Source organism: Lycium ferocissimum, chromosome 12, assembly GCF_029784015.1.
Source record: "Lycium ferocissimum isolate CSIRO_LF1 chromosome 12, AGI_CSIRO_Lferr_CH_V1, whole genome shotgun sequence".
Taxonomy (NCBI): domain Eukaryota; kingdom Viridiplantae; phylum Streptophyta; class Magnoliopsida; order Solanales; family Solanaceae; genus Lycium; species Lycium ferocissimum.
In genome coordinates, this window is record NC_081353.1 from 34,223,067 (window position 1) to 34,247,417 (window position 24,351).

At 31.7% G+C, this 24,351-nt stretch overlaps 2 protein-coding genes and 1 pseudogene across 2 annotated transcripts; 2 read left to right on the plus strand and 1 right to left on the minus strand.

Annotated features, from left to right (window-relative positions):
* Positions 1-7,982: 7,982 nt before the first annotated feature.
* LOC132040374 (UDP-glucosyltransferase 29-like) lies at positions 7,983-9,778 on the plus strand (annotated as a pseudogene).
* A 2,005-nt stretch (positions 9,779-11,783) lies between these two features.
* On the plus strand, positions 11,784-13,138 carry LOC132040375 (inositol oxygenase 5-like). The gene has a single exon (XM_059431008.1). It carries the CDS (start codon positions 11,977-11,979, stop codon positions 12,871-12,873), a length of 897 nt encoding a protein of 298 aa, XP_059286991.1. The 5' UTR covers positions 11,784-11,976; the 3' UTR covers positions 12,874-13,138.
* Positions 13,139-13,285: 147 nt separating this feature from the next.
* LOC132040376 (glycine-rich protein 5-like) lies at positions 13,286-14,088 on the minus strand. The gene has a single exon (XM_059431009.1). The coding sequence runs from the start codon at positions 13,986-13,988 to the stop codon at positions 13,554-13,556; it is 435 nt and encodes a 144-aa protein (XP_059286992.1). The 5' UTR covers positions 13,989-14,088; the 3' UTR covers positions 13,286-13,553.
* Between the last annotated feature and the right edge of the window lie 10,263 nt (positions 14,089-24,351).

Genomic DNA, 24,351 nt, shown 5'->3' on the forward strand with positions numbered 1-24,351 from the left:
CCGAAAACTTTAAACGCTTGAATATTGTATGAAAATTGTTACAATGTTGTTGTAGTTGTATTAATTTTCCGAAACCTAATATGAAATTTATATACAAACAATGTGAATGAAATTCTAAGTCTTGAGGAAGATATACACATTTCATACCATTCTCATGCATAAAATTTTAAGCATAATGTTTAAGCCTGATCAAGATATACACATTTCATACGTTCTTCATACATAAAATTTGAGTCAACTTTTTAAGCCTTGAGCAAGATATACACATTTCATACACAAAAATTTGAGCGATTATTTTAAGTCTTGAATGTTGTATCAAAGTTATATACAATGTTGTTTGTAGTTGTATTAATTTTACGTAAATCTAACATGAACTTTATACATGAAAATGTGAGCGAAATTTTAAGACATGAGCAAGATACAAATTTCATATTGTTTTCATACACACAATTTTGAGCGGATTTTTTAAGCCTTGAACGAGATATACACATTTCATACATTTTTCATACACTAAATTTTGAGCAAACTTTTTAAGCCTTGAGCGAGATATACACATTTCATACAACTTTCATACATAAATTTTTGAGCAAAAAAAAAAAATATTAATTTTTTTTTTTTAAAAAAAAAAAATTTAAAAAAAAAAAAAATTAAAAAAATAAAAAAATATTTTTTTAAAAAAATGATTTTTAAAAAATAAAAAATAAATTTTTTTTTTTTTTAAATATAAAGCATGTTTTGTATAGGATTTGTAATGTTATGTTTTGTAAATATAAAAAAGCTATCGTCGCGTTTAAATAAATATTTCTCCTTAAGATGTATATATATGTCAAAGACCCCTTCAAAATCACCTCGATTTAGGACTGGTTTGGGCTTTCGAATATTAGCCCAAAATGCTGATTTCTTGAGGCAAGTGCACATATAGCCGATTTTAGGACCCCTATTTAGAGCCCGTTTGGATTTATAAGCGGCTTTATAAGTTGCTTTTATTCAATTTTTTTGTTTGTTACACACAAATTTTTAAAGTCATTTTGTGCTTAAAATAAGCTCAAAAAAATAATTGGACCCATTTAACTTAGTTTATCTAAAAAGCGCCTTATAAAGTCAAAACGAATTTTTTATAAAAAAAAAAAAATTGGACTACCCCAACTTATTTTTTATGTTCTAAACAAATTTTGCCTATGGCCAATCCAAACGGGCTCTTAATTCAAACTTCATATTTTTTTGCCAAATATAGTTGCTTTAAAATTAACGTCAACAAATTTCAGACATACACATATGAAGTTTGGCATGCAAAAGCTCAACTTCAGAAGGCATATATGATTTTATGCCTGAAGTTGGTATAAAAGATTGAACTTTAGGCATATATTTTTGATTGAATTAACCACGGACATCTATGACTGAACTTTGGACATTTATACATTAACATCATGCATCTCCTATCTCTTAAATATCCTTCTTCCTCTAGCGTAAATATCAAAGACATTTATATTTGTACTTTTTGTGTAAAATTTGCTCTAAAATGTGTAGTATGGAAACAAAATAGCATGGTCAAAATTGGTTACCGGTGAAATTAACACGATTTTGCCTCTAGTTTCTGATTATTATATTTATATATTTGATTTGACTGGTTTTTACATTCATGTTCCCGTATTCCTAAGTTTATTCTCTTTAGCCAAAGAGAGAATTTTCACACAGTCTTTCAAATAGTTTAGAAATAAGTTTAGTAGCAAGAATTTCATTGATTTTTCATAAATTTTAATTATATAAATGGGTTAACTTGACAGTTTTAGTGATAGACCTTCTTATTATTTGTTTAAAAATGAGAATAATTTGCCAAATACCTTAATCTTTGATTTACAAACTCCTTCCCTATCATCATAGTCCTTTGCTAAATCATTTAAAGTTTATGAGAAAAATGGTCCCCGTATATTGAAGGCATTAAATAGATAACATTGTTGCACTCTATTTTTACCAAGACTAAACAAAATACAACTTATGAGGCTCTAGAAGGATTGAATATGTATAGAGTCGCCACCTAGCATTTAAGGTATACTAGGATACCCATAAATTATTAGTGTCTGTAACTTAAAATAATCTGCGAAAACAAGTGAAATTCTAGATAAAGTTTCAAATTATTTCGAAGGGAAGGTGTTAAGCATCCTTCAGAATCCACAAAATATGGTTCCCGACTGGACCTGATTTAATTAGATGAGGGATGTGTAAAAAATAATTTGTTATTACTTACAATGAATTATAAAAATGTTCAAACGAAGAATGATAAATATGAATCTTAAGTAGTAAAAGTAAATATCTATATACGCTAAAAAAATATATACAATAAGATAGATGAGTAAACTATAAAAGTTATTGTATTTAAGAACGAATAGATAAAATAAACTTTAAGTTTTAAAAGAACTAGATTCAAGAAGAAACAAACTTATGATTACTAAAATATATAAGGAAAGCTCATAAAGTGACTTATAGAATGAAAGTGGATATATAAAAAATAAACAGATAATAAAGGATTTAATTCAGAAAATAAATAAAGTATAGAAAAGAAGGGGAGTAAAAATATATAGTTTAATGACTAATCAATATTAGCTTAAACGGTCAACTGGTTCGCGGTTGAAGCATCAATGTTAGCATAAATGGTTTATTAAAAGTATATATATAATTGAACATATGTAATATTGTTTTAATTTTTATTTTATTTTTGTTGTCAGAGGACGTAACAAGTTTAAATGATATTTACAAATGTTCAAAAACATTTGTTTAAAAGAAAGAATAATTTTAGTATACAAGAATAAAAATATGTATGCCAAGAATACGAACAAATATGATTATAATAGTATGAATAGGATGTGATACGAATAAATGTAAGTAAATGTTCTTGTTTTGAAATAAAATAATACTCACCTAATGTTAATTTTCCTGAAACACATAAGTGGATTTTAAATCATATAAAGCAGAACACAAATAAATAAATATCGTCGGGCACTCCAAAATTAAAGTTTCACTATACTTTGTGTTTTGTACAATTTTAAAATCGTAAAAGTAAATACAAACAAATAATCTGAGAAAATCTTCAAGTGTCGTCTCTGAGAAGTAACTCCAGATACCTGTATAAGACTTAATAAAATGTTAGCAAGGATAAATATTCTCCCAAGTGAAATAAAGAAATGATAACATATATTTAAAATAAAAACCCGTCTTATGTACAGTTGTGGCAAATAAGCAAAATCAACGGAAATTTCTTATCGGCCAAAAGTATAGTATTTGCTTAAATCAGTTGAAATATCAAAAGGCAATAAAAAATAACAGTGGTGAAAACAGATATAACAAAGCAACAAAGATTGCCGGAGTTCGGCTAATTGCAATAACCAATGGTCAGAGGAAGATGGCGGTTAACAAATAGAAAACCAGACCCGAAAAACTCCCCTGATGGTGTGAGTAAAGCTAATGGAAGAAGTGTGGTGCTAGAAAAGAATAAATGAGATGGTAAAAGAGAGATGAAGATGGGGATGGAGCTTTGGCTGAAGTTTTTGTTTTTGGGGATATGAAGTGAAGGAGAGGTAAGAGACAGAAGGTGAGACTTAGAAAGAGGTTTTTTTTTAAAAAAAAAAAATGGAAGGGTGGAGCTGGGAGAGTCCAGAAGCAAAATAAACCTAAAAAAGAGGGTTTGAATCAAAATATTAAAAAAAAATTATGACAAAAGTACTTTTAACATAGTATTTTACTGTATTAAAGGACTTAATCGTAATGGCGTGATTAAATCCTTTAATGCAGTAAAATATTGCATTATAGAATCGAGTAATTTTTTTCTAATATCTTATTTGACAAAGATTATAATAAAACTAAAAAAAAAAATTTGGACAACTTTTTTTTTTTGTGGCAACACTTTAGTGTTTTTTTCATACTTTTTTTTTTTTTTTTTTTGTGCAACCAACAATTAGTCGTGTGTCAAGACTTCGAAACATCAATATTTAATATAGAATCTGATATTTTTTTTTGCGTACAATAATGTAGGCTCAATACATCAAGGATATGTAAACGTTCGGATCGTCATTTTAGGGGTTGAAAAGGTGCCCGAAGTAAATTTTGTTCGAAAACTTTAGGTTTAAGTGTTCAATATACATAGACATCCATTTTTGTTTGAAGACTTATTGTCATTAGTTTAAAGTTTTTTTATTTTTAGGATTTAGATTTAAGTGTGTTATTTTTTAAAGCGTAACTTTATTTCGAATATACGTGATTTTTTGCGCTTGAATGTCCGATTTAAGCATTTTTTTTACAACATATTCGAAATAAAGTTACGCATTAAAAATAACACACTTAAGAAACACTTAATGTTTTTTTCCATAAAAAGATCGTAACATCTTATTTTAATAAATCTATTTTTTTTTTTTTGTGCAATACTTAAGGTTTTTTTCTATATTTTGACCAACGATTAGTCGCATGTCAAGACTCCGAAACGTCAATATTTTATATAGAACCTGATATTTTTTTCTGTATACTATAATGTAGGCTCAATAAATCAAGGATACGTAAACGTTCGGATTGTCGTTTTAGGGGTTGAAAAGGTGCCCGAAGTAAGTTTTGTTTGAAAACTTTAGGTTTTTATTTTTTAGGTTTTGATTTAATAGTGTTATTTTTTAATCAGGACATAACTTTATTTTGAATATAAATCTAATTAATTAGATAAAAACATATTTAAAATATACAGGGAGAAAAGGTAGTTGTAAAGTGGTCAAACTTTAGAACGTCATAACTTTGCGCTCGGATGTCCGTTTTACGCGATTTTTTTTTTTTTTTTTTCTTGCGTATTTTTTCGAGATCTATGATGACAAACGGCCGCAAGGCGGTTTGGCCGACCGATTTTTAAAAAACACTTGTTATCCTATTCAATTCAATTTTCTCCCAAATTGGTGTGAAGTTTTGAGTTTTCTTTACTTATAATATGATGATATGAAATAAATTTCAACATAAAAATCCCCGGCAATGTATTTTACTTTTGTGATTTCAATTTTTAAAATAAAAGCGAGATTTCAACATAAAAATCTAAAATAACCTTATAAAAATAGAACTCTAAAGTTTTCAAACAAAACTTATGTCAATTTCACTTTGCGATTTCAATTTTTTTTTTAAATATAAAATATTGACATTTTAGTCTTGACTAATTTTAAAATATGGAAAAAACATATGTTGCAAAAAAAAAAAAGTTGACTAAAATTTTTTTTTACCTTATAAAAATTTAATGCGTTAAAGGACTTAAAATTTTAAACAAAACTTTACTTTATCACAATTTCTTTTGAATATTTTCAACCCCTTTTTTGGGATATTTTGATCCGAACTTTTATGTATTCTTTGTATTGAGCACATTATTGTACGAAAAAATAAAAAAAAAAAACAATTTTTTTTTTCTATATAAAATATTGAGTCGTTCCCCAAAAAAAATCACTTTGAACAAAATTCGACAAAAAAAAGTTGACTAATCATCGGATCAAAATATGAAAAAAAAATCTATAACGCAAGAAATACTATGTTATGTTACAAAAAAAAAAAAATTGTTTTATTTTTTTTTTGAAATTTTTTTTTTTCATACTTTAAGTGTTCTATACATAGACGTAAGACTTGTAAATTATTTTTTTATTTAAAATAAAGCGTTGCCGAATTTTATAATACATTATTTATTGCAAAGAATTAAAGGATTTATTTTCAAAATTGAAATAGCGCACTAAAAAAAAAAAATTTTTTTTTTTTGCAACACTTAGTGTTTTTTCATACTTTGACTAACGATTGTTAAGACTCCAAACGTTTTTTAATGCAGTAAAAATGTAGGCTCACTGATCGTTAAAGATATTTTTATCATAAATTTTTTTTTTGAATATTTTGATTCAAACCCTCTTTCTTAGGTTCTGGACTCGAGTTGGGATGTGATACGGCTGATAAGGAAAAAAATTAAGAGAGGAGAGAGATGTTTCTTTCATTTTTTTTTTTTTTGAGGAATATTTTGGTTCAAATTGATTTTTTTGGGCATTTGGTTTCGGACTCTGGCTACGTGTGTGGGGGGACAAAATTAGGGAGAGAGATGAGATAAAATAAGAAAGAAAAGTTGAAAAAGAAAGAGAGAAAGATCTAAGAGTAGAAAGAGAAGAGATTGTGTCGTTGAAAAAATGAAGGGGAAAGGAGTAAATATAGGAGACAAGGTGAACAAGTCAAAAAGAAGAAAACATGTGGGCCCGCAGAGAAGAAAAAAAGGGAAAAAGAAATTATATGAGGTGTAAATGAAATTTTAATGGTACACTAAGCGGTAATTTAGTAATTTGCACAAGATGAATTTTGAAATATCTTTAAATTAATTGTGTTGCGATAAACTCTTTCGGTTTTTCTGTATTAATGAACTGTATTAAAATATAACTATATGCTTATAAAAAATGCGATTATTAATATATAATTTTAAAAAATGTAAATAAAAATATGATTGATACTTGAAAATATAATGTGCTGTAAAGAAATAAAAATGATTATTTATTGAGATATAATTGCACTGTTACGCTGTATCTGTACAGATGACTCTAAAAAAGTAACGATTATTGAAATTAATTCAAATGACAATAAATTGATAAAAATCTTAATCTTTGCATAAATAAGGATAAGTATCAATAAATCGTATTAAAATTTGAAAAATATGTAAAAGGTTGCATGTTATGCTATTTTGTGGTGAGGCGTTAGTTTCAAGCAGGATGAGTTAAAATTGAATTGGGTGTCAACAAACGTTATTGTAGGTAATGACTCATAAATGTCATGTTTCTAATGATTTTCCAAATATTGAAGCACATGTTGTTGTAGGTCACATGATAACAAAAAAACTTATGCTTCCCCGTCTATTCTCTTTTACGCGCTCTTTAAAAAATATGAATTAGGAGCAATTTTTAAATATTTTTTTTTTTTTACCCTTCATTGGTGTTTGTTACATTAATAACATCACTCTATATAATTGAGGTGTTTTTAATTTTCAAGAACAATAACTAAAAAGGGTGAAATGGAAAAAAAAATGATTAATTTTGTCTTAAATTTGTAAAACAACAAATAATTTGAGATAACAATTTTTAAAAATCATGACAGATAATTTGAGACAAGGAGAGTACTATTATCATGCTCAATCGGTATCTTAATTTACTGATTCAACTAATTCATGTTCGTGTCAAATATATTTAGTAAGAGCCAAGAGTGGATAAAAAGCTTTCTACGAAAAATATCTTTATTTTTAAAATTCAAATTCAAAATCTCTAATACAAAAATTGAAAGAATCGCAAGCATTTCATAATATATCGTGGTGGTGCAAAGGAGCCATATGTTACCAAACTGATCTATGGTTAAACCAAAAGCGAACGTGGTACGTAGCTTTGCCACTTATATTTGGCTGTATTAAATTGAGAAGGACAAGGTAGGAAAATACAGTACCTCCTCTCTATAATATGATTGTTATACAACAGAGTTTAGAAAAGGTAAGAAAAAATGCCGGAAAAAATCTTGCATAAGTGAGCATTCGAAGAACAAATATATCGAGTATTCACGCGATATACGTATTTTCTAAAACATTTATAAAAAAACATTTAAAGAATATGGTATGTTTTTTTCCCAAAAAAAAATTGTATTCATGTAGTAAATCGTAGAGAGGTTAAAATTTACTTACGCCTTATATTTACATCAAATCATATAAACTTATTATAATTAAGTGATAAATTAAGAATAAATATGTATTAGTTAATTATAATAATTTAGCAGTAACAGCATATGCGAACAAATGTATCATATAATTATTGGGTTGATACAAACAACGGGTGCTGATAAACTTTTACTGTCTTGGAGAAAACGAGTTAGGTGGATGAGTCCTTATCAATTTAAAAAAATATCAAAAATGGAAATAAAATTTCACTTTCATCTTTTTGGAATTATTATAGTATAAATCATGAACCACCCCTTCAAATCTAGCATCTTCTTCAACAACTAACCCACAAAGACATTCATGGAGGAAAGTCAAAAAAACACTCTCAAAGTTCTGATGGTGCCATGGTTAGCACATGGTCATGCAACCCCATTTTTTGAACTAGCCAAAAGACTATCCAAATGCAATTTCTATGTATATTTTTGTTCAACTCCAATTATACTTAATTTCCTCAAACAAAGCCAATCCAATTATTACTTCTCAAATTATAATCATTCAAACACAAATATTGAACTAATAGAACTTCACTTGCCATCTACCCTTGAGCTTCCACTAGAAAATCAAACAACCAAAGGTCTACCTAGACATCTTTTTCCAATTCTCTTGAAATGTTACAAAAATGCAGGTCCAATTTTTTCTAACATAGTCACAAATGTCAATCCTGATTTGATCATATATGATATTTTTCAAAATTGGGCGCCAAAAATAGCCTCGACGTTACATATTCCAGCTGTTAGCTATATCATTGTTGGAGCAGCAACAACTTCTTTTTTCTATAATCTTTCTGCATTCGATGGCTCGAGAGATTTTCCATTTCCAGAACTCTTTCTACCTCGATACAGGTTAGAAAAGTTGTGCTCGGAAAATGCATCCATGACTAAGTTTTTTGATGACATTTTTGCTCTTTGTGGGCTTGCAATGTCACAAGACATTATTTTGATCAACAATTGGAAGTGCACCGAGACTAAGTACATGGAATATTTCTCCGACTTAACGAAGAATAAGGTTATCAGTGTTGGTCCGTTGATAGGAAACACAGAGAGCAAACCGGAGGACTCTGAAGATATTATCATAAAATGGCTAGACAAAAAGGAACCATATTCGACTTTGTATGCAGCCTTTGGTAGTGAATGTGTAGTTAACAAGGAAAAAATCGAAAAGATCGCTCGTGGACTAGAGCTTAGTAATGTTAATTTCATATGGGTTGTTAGGGAAAATTAGTAGTGGTATCGATGAGATTCTGCCAGAAGGATTTAAGGAACGCGTGAAAGAAAGAGGGATGATTGTGACCAAATGGGCATCTCAAGCAAAAATACTAAGGCATTTTGGTATTGGTGGATTTCTCAATCATTGTGGATCAAATTCTATACTAGAAAGTTTATATTTTGGGGTGCCATTAATAGCTATGCCAGTGCTAGTTGATCAATTTATAGCTGCAAGATATATGGTGGAACTTGGTGTTGGTTTAGAAGTAGAGAGAAATGAAAATGGAAAAGTGAAAGCAGAGGAGATAGTGAAGGTTATAAAGAATGTGATAATGGAAAAGAAAGGAAAAGAATTAAGGGGAAAATCAAGGGAATTGAGTGAAAAGATGAAAAGGGAAGAAGGAAAAGAGATTGATGAAGCTGTGGTGGAACTTCAAAAGCTTTGTTTGAAGAATAAAAACCTCTCTTGACAAGTCCATTTGCCCGAGAAACTATTATGTGTCAATCGCTAGCGCATCTAGGGCCTTGTCGCTCAGCTCAGCCGTTAGTGACGACCTCTTGTGAATACTTTATTGTGTAATTTTTGTGGCAATATTATTCTTTATTTTTGTCGACCTTAGGAAACACAACTTTGTGTGGCTACTTTTTAAGGGTCGGCACGAATAAGTGACGAGCACATTTGCCCGGGCAACTATTCCCCTATGTGTCAATCGCTAGCGCATCTAAAGCCCCCGACACCTAGCTCAGTTGTTAGTGGCGACCTCTTGTGAACACTTTCTTGAATAAGTTTTGTGGAAATATTATTCTTTATTTGTGTCGACTTTAGAGAAAGTAACTTTTTGTATTTTTATAAGGGTCGGCACAAATTTGGTGACAAGATTATTCTCAGCAAAGTTTAAGGTCGCCACCAAGAAATCTTTTGTGGCGATTTTTCTCATTTCTTGTAGTGATTTCAAGAATATTTATGGAGTTTTCTGTTCATGCTAGAATTGTTTAACTTTACTTTTGACAATCTTTGGACTTGTTCATTTTCCTGTAAAAATGTTGCTCCCCACTGGGTAGAGCTACAACATCGCATAGTTCTGTCAAACCTAGTAATTTTGGTCCGAACTTTGCAACTATTTATCCGGAATCTATTAACGCAAAATCTAATTAGCTCTGCCTCTGGATGCCCAAAACTCAGCGAAACAACCTAAGAAATTGATGTACTTAGAGATGCAAAAAGAAAATTCGTCTTAGAGACGCACATTCACTAAGAACAGATCCAAGTCATAATCCTAGATTTAACGTAATCCATTAGTTTATCTCAAGTCGTTTCCTGTTACAACTTGGCAAACTAATTAAATTTTAATTTAAAATGGTTATTATCTTTTTTTTTTTTTGTATGTTGGACGTGTACATGGACCGGGTTGGTTCGGATTTTTTAAATACCAAACCAAACCAATTACGTCGGGTTTTTAAATTATACACCAAATCAAACCAATAAAATTTGGGTTTTTCAACCTCAGGTTTTCTCGGGTTATTCGGTTTTCTCCGGTTTTTCGGGTTTTTTCCCAGAAAAATTTTCATACAAAACATATAACTTTTACTTCAAATATTTCTTTAGTCCTAGTAAGATTTCTTTAGTCCTAGTAAGATACAACTATATAATAAGGTGTTTCTTAAGAAAATAACACAAAATGTGAGATGAGTAATGACATTGTATTATAATATTCGACAAAAAATATAATAAAATGGGTTAAAATAAATTTTTCTAATTAATAAGCCGTAAAAAAAATGACCATATATAATCTAAAAGTACTAAATCATGCTAAAATAAGTACGGGTAATAAGTATTAATTACATAACAAAGAAAAAAATTAAGTTATGTATTTTCACTCTCTAGACTAATTATGCAAAACTAAAGAATAAATATCCAACATTATTGTCATTCCTAGTCGTAGAATTGAATTTCTTTTGTTAGCGTTAGTGTTGAGTCGGTTTTGGTTTGGACTTTCTTTGAGTTACTAACATCCATGGGATAAAAAACTTATTGGCATTCAAAATTTTAAGTTCAAGCTTGAAATAATATGATAATACACAAAAAACTACGAAAAAAATTTAAGAAATATTTATAAATTACATTAAAAATAAATATTTTTATGTATAAAATATTTTAAAAATTGAATAAATATAATGTCGGGTTGGTTTGGTTCGGTTTGACTTTTTTTTAGTTAAAACCAAACTAAACCAATTATGATCGGGTTTTTTTTGCCAACACCAAACCAAGTCAAACCAAATCACTAGTCGAGTTTTTTTCTCGGTTTGACTCGGTTTATCGGTTTGGTGCGATTTGTCGGTTAACTTTGTACACCCTATCTAGTTTAGATTGGGGAAATTCTTGATTTCGAGCCCACCCAAAACTTGAGTTTAATTTCCCCAGGGGAAAAATAATTCTTTTCTTTTGTCATGTTAAACGGTTCCGGACAGTGAAACAATAATCAGTTTCACTAAATTAATGGTTGGTTATTAGATTTTAATTGTTTGCCAGTTAAGTCAGCTGAAAATATTTGTGATCAGTAAAAGAAAAATATTTGATTAGATTAGGATAAACCATAGAAACTAAACTCCTATTTGCATGGGCAATCCCACATCCCCAACCCCTAGACCTAAACCTAAAGTATCTATTTGTTCTTATCGTCTAACATAAGCCATTATTCAACCACTTGTTACACTGATAATGAACTTAATAAAAAATAGAATTGAAAAAATTGGAGGTGAAAATATTATCTTTGTTCGAGATTTTTAAGGAATGAATAAGGACTTTCACTTATAAATACTGAACTTCTTTTACCTAAATATCCCATCACATAACTTACTTTCGTTTCTTGAGATTAAACAAAAAAGTTTAATTACCTTCTTTGCTTCTTGATAACCCTCTTTGCTTTTCTTTGCTTCATTTTCTCAAATTTGAGGCTTTTGGTATTTGTCGTAGTTCTATTTGTGGGTTGCCTCTACTTTTTTTTTTTTTTTAAAAAAAAAAAAAAAAAAGATCTTCACAAAATGACTATCCAAGTAAAGGAAAAGAAAATCCATGACTATGGAAATGATCAATTGGTATTAGAGGGTAATCAATTCATGGTACCCCAAACCAATGCATTTGGCCATAATTTTAGGGACTACAACAATGCACAAAGTGAAAGGCAAAAAGGGGTGGAAAATTTCTACAAGACACAACACATTAATCAAACCTATGACTTTGTCAAGAAAATGAAACAAAACTATGCAAAATTGGACAAGGCAAAAATGAGCATATGGGAATGTTGTGAATTGCTCAATGAGGTTGTTGATGATAGTGACCCTGATTTAGATGAACCACAAATCCAACATTTATTACAAAGTGCTGAGGCTATTAGAAAAGATTATCCTAATGAAGATTGGCTCCATTTAACAGCCTTAATTCATGACTTAGGTAAAATAATTGTTTTACCTAAGTTTGGTGGACTCCCTCAATGGGCTGTTGTAGGTGACACATTCCCTGTTGGATGTGCATTTGATGAATCAGTTATCCACCACAAATACTTCAAAGAAAATCAAGATTTTGAAAACCCAATTTACAACACAAAAAATGGAATTTATTCCGAGGGTTGTGGACTAGAAAATGTTATAATGTCATGGGGTCATGATGACTATATGTACATGGTTGCAAAAGAGAATGGTACAACATTGCCATCAGCTGGACTTTTTATTATAAGGTATCATTCATTTTATCCATTGCATAAAAATGGAGCTTACAAACACTTGATGAATGAGGAAGATAAGGAGAACTTGAAGTGGCTTCATATTTTTAATAAATATGATTTGTATAGCAAAAGCAAAGTTCATGTTAATGTGGAGGAAGTCAAGCCTTACTATATGTCTCTCATTGAAAAGTATTTTCCAGCAAAGCTAAGGTGGTGAAAAGAAGAAGTTGTGAACAAATGTACTATATTGTAAATACAATTTGTCTATATGGATTAAAGTCGTATAATTTGTAATATTGAATTGAAAATAATAAGAAGAGTTTAATTCTCTTGTATAGGAAATGGAATGGGAAAAGTTACTATGTAAATACCCATTCTTTTCCTATTAGAAATTAAAGTACTAGTACATAATACATGATATTTATAAAATGGTATACAATATTTAATAATTTTATATATCATCTGCGACCCATCACTTGTAATTTATCTTTCATATGTGTGCATGTGTTTGTGTTATATGAATGGAAAAAAAAAATCAAAAACATGACCAAACGTAAACATCATGCATGCTAATAAAGGTTGCTTCATAAGTAAAAGACTTGAAAATTAAACTAGCAAGGAAGAATTAATTCTTGAAGAAAAAAAGTTCATTCATACATTAGAAACAAGTTATACCAACTTGGGAACATGAACAGGACATAAACACAACCTAGAAAAAACTACTATTATATCCTTAGTTATTACAATGACTTGGGAACAATACTAGATAACATAGTAGTCGAGGAATAATAGTAGTATAATACTAATAACACTTAAATAAAACTTCAAATTTAAACACTAGACACTTGAAAAAAAAAACATGCAATAGATAAGAAATATTAGTAACTAACTAACACTTCAAGGAATTATAACTCCCACACCTTTATAACCACCAATTCCACCACCAACACCTAGCCCACCAACACCACCAACTCCACCAACACCTCCGGCAACACCAACGCCGCCGATCCCTTTAACCCCGGTACCACCAAGACCGCCACCGGCACCGCCCAGGCCACCACCACCACCGGCTCCACCAACACCAGCGCCGCCGCCAGCTCCGCCAAGAGTTGGCAATATCCCACCATAGCCACCAATTCCAGAGCAACTACCTATGCCACCAAATGTGATGAAATTTTTCTTGTCATCAAGTCCTCCCTTGCTTGGTGTTGGAGCAGTACTTAAAATCTCAGTGTTTACATTTTTATCATGAGTTTGAACCTCGGGTATATTTCTTGCTGTGGCATGCACTAGTACTAGTGCAAACATAAACAATACGTACCAACTTGACATGTTGTTCACTCAAAGACAACGTATGTTTCTTTACTTCTCACTCTTACACGCACAAACGAAAAAATATTATAAGGCTGGTGAATTGTGGTGTTGTAGAAAGGATAACAAGAGGTCTATTTAAAGATACATTTGAGGGACAATTGAGTAATTAAGGAAAAGGCAATATATAGTGAATTTATTTCAAAGTTTTTGACATATATTTAGAAAAAACAATAGTTAAGTTACTCCTTCCGTCCATTTTAACTGTCGTTTCAGCTCTTTTCAGCTAATAAAATAATAAATGCAAGGTATATAGTTTACTAAGTCATTATATTTAATAAAAGTAAATTATGATTTTTTCTCTTAAATACTAAGCTTTCTTAATCTTAAGGGTTTAATTAAAACTAATTGTCAACTTTAGTCTTGAATTTCATTTTTTCAGCTACAGTGATTGTTAATTTGGGATGGAAGGTAGTACTTATTAATTTTTTTTCCTCAATTCATGGAATGCATTTTGACTAGACATTAAGTTTATGAAAGACGTTAAGAGTAGTCATTATATTCTTTAGGCGCATTTGCTTTAGCCTGAGCTACCATGCCCGGGCAAGTGGATAACGTACTTGAATAGAAATCTTTTAACTTGGGTCGAAGGAGAAGTTTCAGAATTAGAAATGTAACATTCTTTTTTAGAATGGCTAAAAAGGAAAGTGCTTTACATAAATTAGAGAAAAGGAATTTTTTTTTTTTCAAATTTAGCCTTACGGTTCTAATTCATGAAGTGTTTATCAAATGAGACGTTTAAAGATAAATAAATGATAGTTTAAACAAATATTCACTACCGTAAAATAGAAATTAACAAATAAATTTTGTAGCTAAATAACAAAATTCGTCACTAACACTATGTAGCAACAGATTAAAAAAAATTCTATTAACTACGAGCTATTTAGCAGCGAAATTTGAAGCTAATTTCAGTTTTTTATAGTAATCACTATAAGAAAAAATATTTTTGGCAACAAAAAAAATTTCGTTGCCATAGATTGATTATTGTTGCAAAAAGTACTTTTGGCAACAAAAAAAAAAGTTGTTGCATAGACTTTTCCCAACGGCTGTTATTGCAACAACGTGCAACAATTTTTTTTTTTGTTGCCAAAAGTATTTTTTGCAACCATAATCAATACTATGGCAACAAAATTAAATTCTTTGGCAACAAAAAAGTTCATTTGCCAACAATAAAACTAAGTTATTGCCAAATATTAAATTTTTTGTTGCCATTTCTATATTTTCTTGTGAATTCTTAAAATTAAAATTAGTAATCATTACAAGACAAAATAATATGAACCGAGGTAGTATAAAAGTTAGGCGTTAAAACTCAACCATAACATCTTAAGAGTAGCATTCATTCTGTATAGCTAGCTCGGTGCATTTAGATTATAGACTATAGTCAGAGTTAGGTGAAGGAAAGGAATAGATCATCAATGCTTATAAATGTCAACTCAGTAAAAATAAATTCCATGTATTTATTGTGTTTATTATCACGCAATTCAAGCTGGCCATGCAAGTTCATGCATGCTCTTTCCTCAACACTTGTAACATCGTATTGAAAGTAAGGGGTCTGGATGAACGACACTTGATTAATTAGTCATGCACTTTCTCTATTTTACGATATGATATTCATTCTTCTTTCATTTCCTATACACAATTCTTATTAGAGATAAGTCTTTTGGGATCAATAAAGGAGAATGTCCAAAATCCATATAGAATCATCAAATGGACATCACAGATTTTGTTTTAAGGATTTTAAAGCTCATTGTTTCATCATTTTACTAAATCATTAATACGGAGTAATCTATTTTGGAGAAAAATTGAATGGGGAGCATAACTATAGTCAAGAAGTATTCTCGATAGTCCAGAAACTCAATCTTGCTTAGGATTTAAGATTTAAGAATTAGTTACAGGAGCAAGACATATCAATTAGGAAGAGACAATTTGTAGTTTTTTATTTTTTAATAACCATCTATTTTTGGAATTCACTAGTTACGATTAATTCAAATTTGTATTGCGTAGGACCTAATTAAGGAAAAGCATCCCCTATAAAAGAAAAAATCTCTATTTTCAAGACTCATAAACCAAAACATTTGGTAAAGGTTGAGGGATCCCAGTCATATGTCCTACGTCCCACGTTCTGCCCTTTCTATATATTTGGATAACTACCTGCCTTTTTAATTAAAAAAATCCAACTCGACCTAAGAAAGCGCTCAACAGGACGAAGGAAAAGGACCATGACCTCTTTTTTTTACGTCGGATTCTAAATTTAAGACCTGTAACTTCCCAAAAAAGAGGATTCTAATGAAAACTATTGATAAATTAAGAATCATCACTATATAACAAGATTTCCCGCATACTTTTTTTGGCTTCGCATGGTACTATCCTGCAAATATTCAACCTCCAACCTCAAAAAATATGTTAATCTATCAAGGTCCTTCATTTTGAAGTTTGCAATAAGAAACTTCTTGATAAAGAAGTAGAGCAAATTCAGGAAAAAATAGGCTCTGATACCATGAGAACTATTGATAAATTAAGAATCATAAGAATTAGTGATGTTCGGCCTAAAATGCATATATTTAGCTATTAGTTGCCTCACATTTTAATACTTTTAATCATCTTTTGAGTACTATTAAATTTTCTTGTGCTTAATATTATATTTTTATTATGTAGGAATAAATCGGTGTGAAGATGAAGAAATTTGAAGCAAAATTGGATGAAAAGTGAGAAAAGAAAAGGATAGAGAAAATGAGGGGAGACAACCTCCCGGAGACATAATGATGAGCATAATGATGAGGAATTAAAGTATAAAAATAAGGAAGAAGAAAAGACAACAAAGGCAAAAGAAGAAACAATTGAAATTGAGAATTAAGAAAGAGACGTACCTGGGCACATATCTGAACGCGTCAAATGTTAGATGTGGTGGACATTGAACAGGGTCCAAATAATATTCGGACTATAATATTTCCCAATTAGTTTTAGACTGAGTTATTTTGTTTGGGTTTTTTTCTAAATCTATAAATATTCCATAAGCCACAATTTTTACATAACTTTAGATAACTTGAAACCCTTAGTTCAGAACTTTAGACCTAGAGAGAGCTTAGAGCCGCCGTGGAGGCCGTAGTTACAGGGTTTTATCTTCTCTTCTCTGTAATACTCATTTTTACGTTTTTTATTCGGATGATTTGTTGTTTTTCCTCCATGTCTATGTGGAGCTAAATTTTATAGTTCTAGGGTTTTTGTGGCATGAAAGTTGACGTTTGATTATTGTTATATCTATTGGTCTTCCATCTTTGGGTTATTTATTATTCTTGGTCTTAATTGTTTGATTATTTGACGAGATTTGTTGTTTTTCCTCCATGTCTATGTGGATCTAAACTTTATAGTTCTAGGGTTTTGACGTTGACATGAAAGTTGATGTTTGATTATTGTTATAGCTATTGGTTTTCCATCTTTGGGTTATTTATTATTCTTGGTCTTAATTATTTGATTATTTGACGAAATAGTTGAACACTATCTGTGGCGTGTGAATTGAACTAGGGATAGGGAATTTGCATGCGTAATAAGAATAAATAGAGCTTGTTCGATATAATTTTTTCGCTAATGAGGATAGGAATATACCCTTTAGCCTTGCTTAATTGAATACGGAGAATTAAATGCGTTCTTGTTACCTCTGGCGACCATAGGAATATAGGCGTTGTAGTAGCATCTACAGGCTTGTGAGCAACTCGGAAGATACTCATAAATTTATAATTAACCCGTCAAATAGTAACCCACAGGTATAACGATTTGAAGACTCAACTGGATTGTTAGTGGTCATAACCCTAGATTCTATCTCTTCTCCGATAAAAAATCCGCTCTTTCTTGGTTGAAGTTCATTTTTTGTTTTATTTTATTTTTATTTAGTTAATAATTATATCTTGAGATTTTACTTCTTGTTTAGATAATTAGCATTAGTTTAATTTAGTAAATAGTTAATCATAAGTCCCTGTGGGTACGATATCTGGACTTTATTCTTATATTACTTGTACGACCGTGTATACTTGCGTGTCCGTTTGGGAGCAACAAGTTTTTTGGCGCCGTTGCCGAGGACTTAGAAATTAATTGTTTATCTAGATTAGACTTTTCTTTTGTCTATTCAAGTTTTTTTTTTTTTTTTTTTTTTTTTTTTTTTTGTTTAATATCCTGGTATTCTTCTTGACATGGCATCTTCGAACGAAAATTTATCGAATGTTGGGTATTCATGATTTAATAATTTTTGTGAACTTTTTGGAGGACCCCACTTATGGGAAAATTGTTCTAAAATTTGGATCATACGGGATGTGTTGAGTGACCCTTCTAAATTCTATGATTGAAACTTTTGTAAATGGTGTGGTGGTCAGTGGAATGAGTGTCCTAACTGTTTTTCTAGTCTTTCAAGTGATTTTCACAAAGTGGATGTTGTAAGTGATACTTGGCTATTGGTTCGAGCTCACCGATTAGAGGTATGGGAGGACTATCTTGATGAAATTATAGGTGACATGGCATACTTCATGGAAGAAAGATCAAAGCTCGGACAAAAGATAGACCAATTTGGTTCAGATATTCATGACCTGCAGGCTCAATTAAATAAAAAGGTTGAGGCGTCTGATGCCCAACTACCTATTATCGTGGATAGTTGCCAGCATGTGGAGCAGATAGAGGAATTCCAACCATTTAATCAGATCTTTGTTGATGATGTCAATGTTGAGGAAGTGTACAAAAGTGAGGATGTAAAAAATAATGCAGTTTTAGAGTTGGCGCGCGCGTGTTGGTCCTCATTCTAAACATTTTTCTACATTATGTTTAGTTGACGACATGGAAATCGAGCCCTCCACGCCGATGAAGAAGTGTATAGATGAGGAACAAAAGCCTTACATCCTGAAATTTGCCACACCTAAAAGACAAAATGACATTCCTCACTTAAGGGCCAAGAACTGCAAGATGCGACACCTATTGCTTGGTTCCTTTATTTTCACACCCCCCCCCACCCCACCCCCAGAAGCGTGATAGAAAATTTAATGCAAAATTGGGGGCACAATTCATATCCTCAAAGTGGAAGGAAAAGTAGTGAAAGTTGGTTCACGTCGTGCCGCGACATTAAATCAAGCGCTTGTTGGGAGGCAACCCAGCTTGTATTTTTTATTTTATTTTATTTTATTTTTATAGTGTTACATTTTGTTTTGTTTTAATTTTGCAGATTAGGGGAAGTTTGAGTACACAAGTTGAAACCTGAGAAGCATGCCAGAGTTTTAAGTGTGGGGTCATTCGCCCCTTAATGCTGAGGATTATGCTGCTAGCTAGGCCCTAGAGGGTCTCAGGGAGTATTCTCACCCTTGTTTTAATTTTTCTCTATTATACATGCATCGAGGACAATGCATATTTTTTAGTATGGGGTGGGTACTTCCGATTTTTGAGGTCAAGGATGATTATGCCATAGGATTTTTTTTTTATTTTTTAGCCTTATATAATTATATAAAAAAAAATAGAAACCAAGAAAAATTCAAAAAGATTTGATTTTGTTCTTTTATTTTTCTTTTACAGTTTTTTTTCTCATTAGCGGCATAAATCATCCGCCCCCTTGGGTTTTCTTATGGCCTCGGTTCTTTCCCCAGAGGGGGCCTTTAAACCGGGTAATTTTTAAAAAATTTAGGATTAATTTGTTTTTTCGGAGTAGTAAAGGAGAGAGAAGAAAGCCCTTGTGACTTGTTTGATACCAGCATATTTAGGCCTAAGCTTGAGAAGTACTTTCCTGTGAGTGCTTGAGTTATGAAAAAAATAGCAGACTTTCTGACACCTAGCTCATTATTGTGACTCTGTATATAGCTTTGTCTTATTTTGTAGTTCGTCATGATCCTCTCTGTCCTAGAATAGAATTGATCCATCTTGATTGAGACTTGTGCCATGTGTGGTGAGGATTTCTTGCATATATTCCATGTTTTGCATCTTAGTCTAGAAGTTGTCCTGCATGTTATTGAAGCGAAATAAAAAGTGTTTCTCTTTTAAAAGATGATAATAGGCTTTCTTTGATATGTCTTGTGAACTTTAGCCTTTTCAGAAATTGTACCACTTGTTAGCCCTTTGAGCCTGTACCCTTTCGTTTGTTAGTCGTATTTTTGTGTTGATCCTTTTATTTGAATCCCTGGTTTTTGCACCCTGCTTCCTTGAGCCTTTTCAGAAATTGTACCACTAGTTAGCCCTTTAAGCCTGTACCCTTTCGTTTGTTAGTCGTATTTTTGCGTTGATCCTTTTATTTGAATCCCTGGTTTTTGTACCACCTTCCTTGAGCATTGTAGCATAGACTGTGTTATAATTGTGAAATCATGGTGACCAATGATAGCTGCAAACTGATGAAAAGGCCCTCTTAGAAAGAATGTGACATGAAAAAAAAATTGCTTGAATTTTTTTTTTTTTTGAATCGTTCTTGATATGATGAGAATTACTAGTAAACAATTGATGAAGAGAGGGCTGAAAAAACAAAGTTAAGAGATGAAAATAATAGGTGATGAAGTCTAAAATTGCAAAGTGCTTAGGGAAGTGTAAGTCACTATTATATAATTTTCATACCCATCCCGTAGCCAACATTACAACCCGTTAAAGTCCTATTTGATTCTATTCGAGTACACTTAATTAGTAGAGATGTACATAATGGGCAAGCCTATGGTTCTTTGTGCATACGTGTGAATTTCTTTGTGAGTGCTAGAGTTGTACTTTGATACTAAGTTCTTAAATTACATTCGATTTTTTGAATTGAGTGTGTGGACTATTTATTTTTGTGAGGGAACTTGTTTCATGACAGATAGGTGATGTTATTAGTTTTCTTTGACAGAATAGGTGAGTGAGCTTAAATTTGATGAGTTAGAGTCCGTCTCTGAGGTTAGGAGGTTAGAAGTTTGTTGTTTGTTTGTTGACTTGTATATCTTGCATGATGATCATAAAGTGTATATTTGATGGTTTGAGTTGCTATAGGCCTAATTGTTAGTATCAACCAAAGTGGTGGTGTTCCTAGGCTTGAGTTATTGAGAGTGGTTTTAGTGCTTACTCGAGGACGAGCAAGAGTCTAAGTGTGGGGTGGTGATGTTCAGCCTAAAATGCATATATTTAGTGTTGACACGCAATTTTGACCCTCTTTTTCTTTCAATTCATTTTCTTGAGCCTCTATGTTATTAATAAACTAAATGCTTTATTTTCACTATTTTAACGCTATTACTATTATAATTATTGTCCCTTTATTATAATTTTCACCATTTTTAGGATTACTAGCTCGAAAATATATTTTCTATCATCTTACACCTCTTTCTAATAATTGATTGTCAGCGCGTTATTTTTGTACTTATTAAATTAACTATGAGTCGATATATCATATCCTAAATAATTTTGAAATATTAGTACTTTATTTTCCATATGTTAATTACTTTTATAGTATATCAATTACTAATGGTCACCCCTTAATACATATGGTACAAATTAATTAATCCCTTCAAAGCCAAACACAGCCCCACAAAATAATAGCCCAGTTTTCAACCAAAATAGCAGCCCATTTTTTTTAAGCCCAAACGAAATCAGCAGCCCACATCCCTCATTGATCCGGCCCAGCCTTCCTCTTCATCCCAAATCCCTAATCTCTTCAACCAACAGACGCCTCCCTCCTCTTCATCCCTCTCTCCACCTTCTCTCATCCCATTTTTAGGCAAACCTTGACCAACTTTCACAATGGCAGATCTGTGCCACCCGTTTTCGTGCAATACCCTCTGCCCCCTTGTCATCTTCTCTCCTCCCTCTCTCTCCTTTAACGGAAAAGGAAATCACAGAAAACCCTTTTGTTCTTATAGGCCATGCGTGGCTTTTTCGAGTACAAGCTTTCAATGGGCTTTGTCTCCTTCTTCTTTTGTTTCTGATCGATTCACGAACGGTCGGATTCGAAGAGGATTCAAATTGAATCCCGCCCAAACAAAAGGGGAATTTCGAATCCGAGAAAACCCTAGTCAGTTGGCCTATAAATACTCACGTTTTGATCCCACAAAGGGAGTTCGATCAGTCGCCTCAAACCCCATTTGAAATACATTTATTCTCACTACATCTTGAAACACTCATTTTTGGAGTGTTAAATTATTTACGCTTATCAATTCGACTTTTACTTTGGAGTCGAGGATAGATCCGCGGCTTCGCGCCCCGATTCACTGCACCAACAGAAGGTAAACAATCCTTCTTTAACTAGTTCCATTTCAGCTTTTAATAATTTAATAGGTATTTATGTGTTTACACATGTCTGTCGTTTCAAACAGTTTAGGTCGTTCACGTATATTCTGTTATTAGTCAATCTAATTCTAATTAGTAGTTTGATAGGATTCGTACGTATCTGTGTTGTTTAAATAGCTGTGGTAATCCGTTTGGTTAGAACGTGATTAATGTCAACTTGGTTCGATTACTGCTCTCATAGATAGTCGTGGTAAGTTGTTTAGTTGAAATATGATTAATGTTAATTTTGCTAATGTTCTGCTTATTTAGATAGTTATCGCGAGTTGTTTGGTTAAATAGGATGAAGTGTGAATCGTGTCAGTCTGCTGTTTACATAGTTGATGTAGTTGTCTGGTAACTGTGATTATTGTTTTGTTAGAATTTTGTTAGTATAGAAAATCATGTTCTAATGTTGTTGCGACCTGTTATGATTCAAAAGGCATGTTTGCATCTCTTATTTCGCATAGCTGCTATAACTAATGAGTGGCCTAATTTAAATCTTGAAGTCTGGTTTATGAATAGAGGTGAAAAGAGACACAAGTAGATTTCATGAACTCATGTATGTAGCATTGTCCATCTTTTTTTAAAAAAAAAAAAAAAATGTGCACAAGCAGTTAAGTTAAATGTCTCGAACGAAGATAAAATACTGCAAATCTTTAGCAAGTGGCTCTAAAAATCTCGCTCTAATTCGTTGAGGAGTCAACATAACATTGTGTTGTTGTTCATTAAAGTCATTCGGATCTGTTTCAGTTAAGATTAGCAGAATTGAGATCACGAGTGCGATTTCGAACTTAGAATAGACATTAGTCTCCTTTCACGCACTTTGATCGAGCTTGGGTTTGTTTGCTTGTTGCATGTTTTCCAGAGTTCGGTCTATATCTATTTTAACTACATGAACTTAGCTTTGTGTTACTTTTTTTAGTTTGGTTTGCTACTGGTTTTATTCTTTGTTCAGTTATAGAGTGAGCTTTGTGTTCTATATCTATTTCAACCGCTTAATAGCTTTCTTCTTCGTAAACTGTAAATCTTTGTTTAACTCCTGTATTGGGATTGTTTACTTTAAGGTTGGAATTCTGATTTTTACTTGAGATATTAACTTTGGACTAGTTTTTTTTTTAGGTTTTAGAAGTGCTGAAAGTTTTTACTAATTTTCTTTGATCAAAAGTGTTGAAAGTTAATGGAAATCAGTAGCATTCTCTCTTTCAAAGTCTTTTTTTCTTTTCTAAGTCTAAAAGTTGTAAAGTATTCCCTCTCTATCCTGCCCCCTGTCGTTGTGGTATTTTGGAAACTTCGCTTAGCGAAAATGTGGTGACAGTTGCTGTTTGGCAGAAGCAGGCATCAGTGTTTTTTTTTTATCTAAAAATTGTATGATCAGCGTCGTGATAATTTGGAATTAAAGGACAAACTTAGGCTGACCATCCAGCCCTTTTCCAGTCTCACAGTAGGCTGGTCAAGATATAATTCCCACTTATCATGTTGTTATAGATACAAGTGTGTTGTTCTTGATTGTCTTCTTTTAGTGTGAACAAGAGCATCTTCAACTCTTTCGGTATTCTCAGTAGGAATTAATATCAACCAACTACCAAAGTACCATCTTGTCTTGACTTTGCCATAATGTCTATTCTGTCCACATGTATGTTTTGGCTTCCTAAATTGTGGTGTGTCTTCACTTGATCTCTTTCATTAGGGGAGTTGGTCGTAACAATACAAATTTGTTCCCTCTTTTGAATTTACATTGTATATGCTTAGTCTTATTTATGGATCGCATACTAATCCTTTTTCTTTCATTTTATGCATGACCATCGCATACGAGTTCGAGGACTCATCACCTTCCACATTCGGTGTTGGGCCAAAGACCCAATGAAATTTTCTCTCGAGTCAGCCCCATCAGCCATCCGCAGCAATATATTAAGGTTGTTGGGCCGAAGCCCAACAGCAGTGAACAACGGCAGTCCTAAAATGGGTTGAGCCCATTTAAATCATTTCATTTCTTTATTTTATTTTGTTTGTACATTTAATTTATAATTACATGACTAACATTTTACTTGTTTTATTTGTTTAGATTAGGTGAACCTTAGCGAAATTA

Coding starts and splice junctions, on each gene's coding strand:
- LOC132040375 (XM_059431008.1), top strand. CDS start 11,977: ATGACTATCCAAGTAAAGGAAAAGAAAATCCATGACTATGGAAATGAT.
- LOC132040376 (XM_059431009.1), bottom strand. CDS start 13,988: ATGTCAAGTTGGTACGTATTGTTTATGTTTGCACTAGTACTAGTGCAT.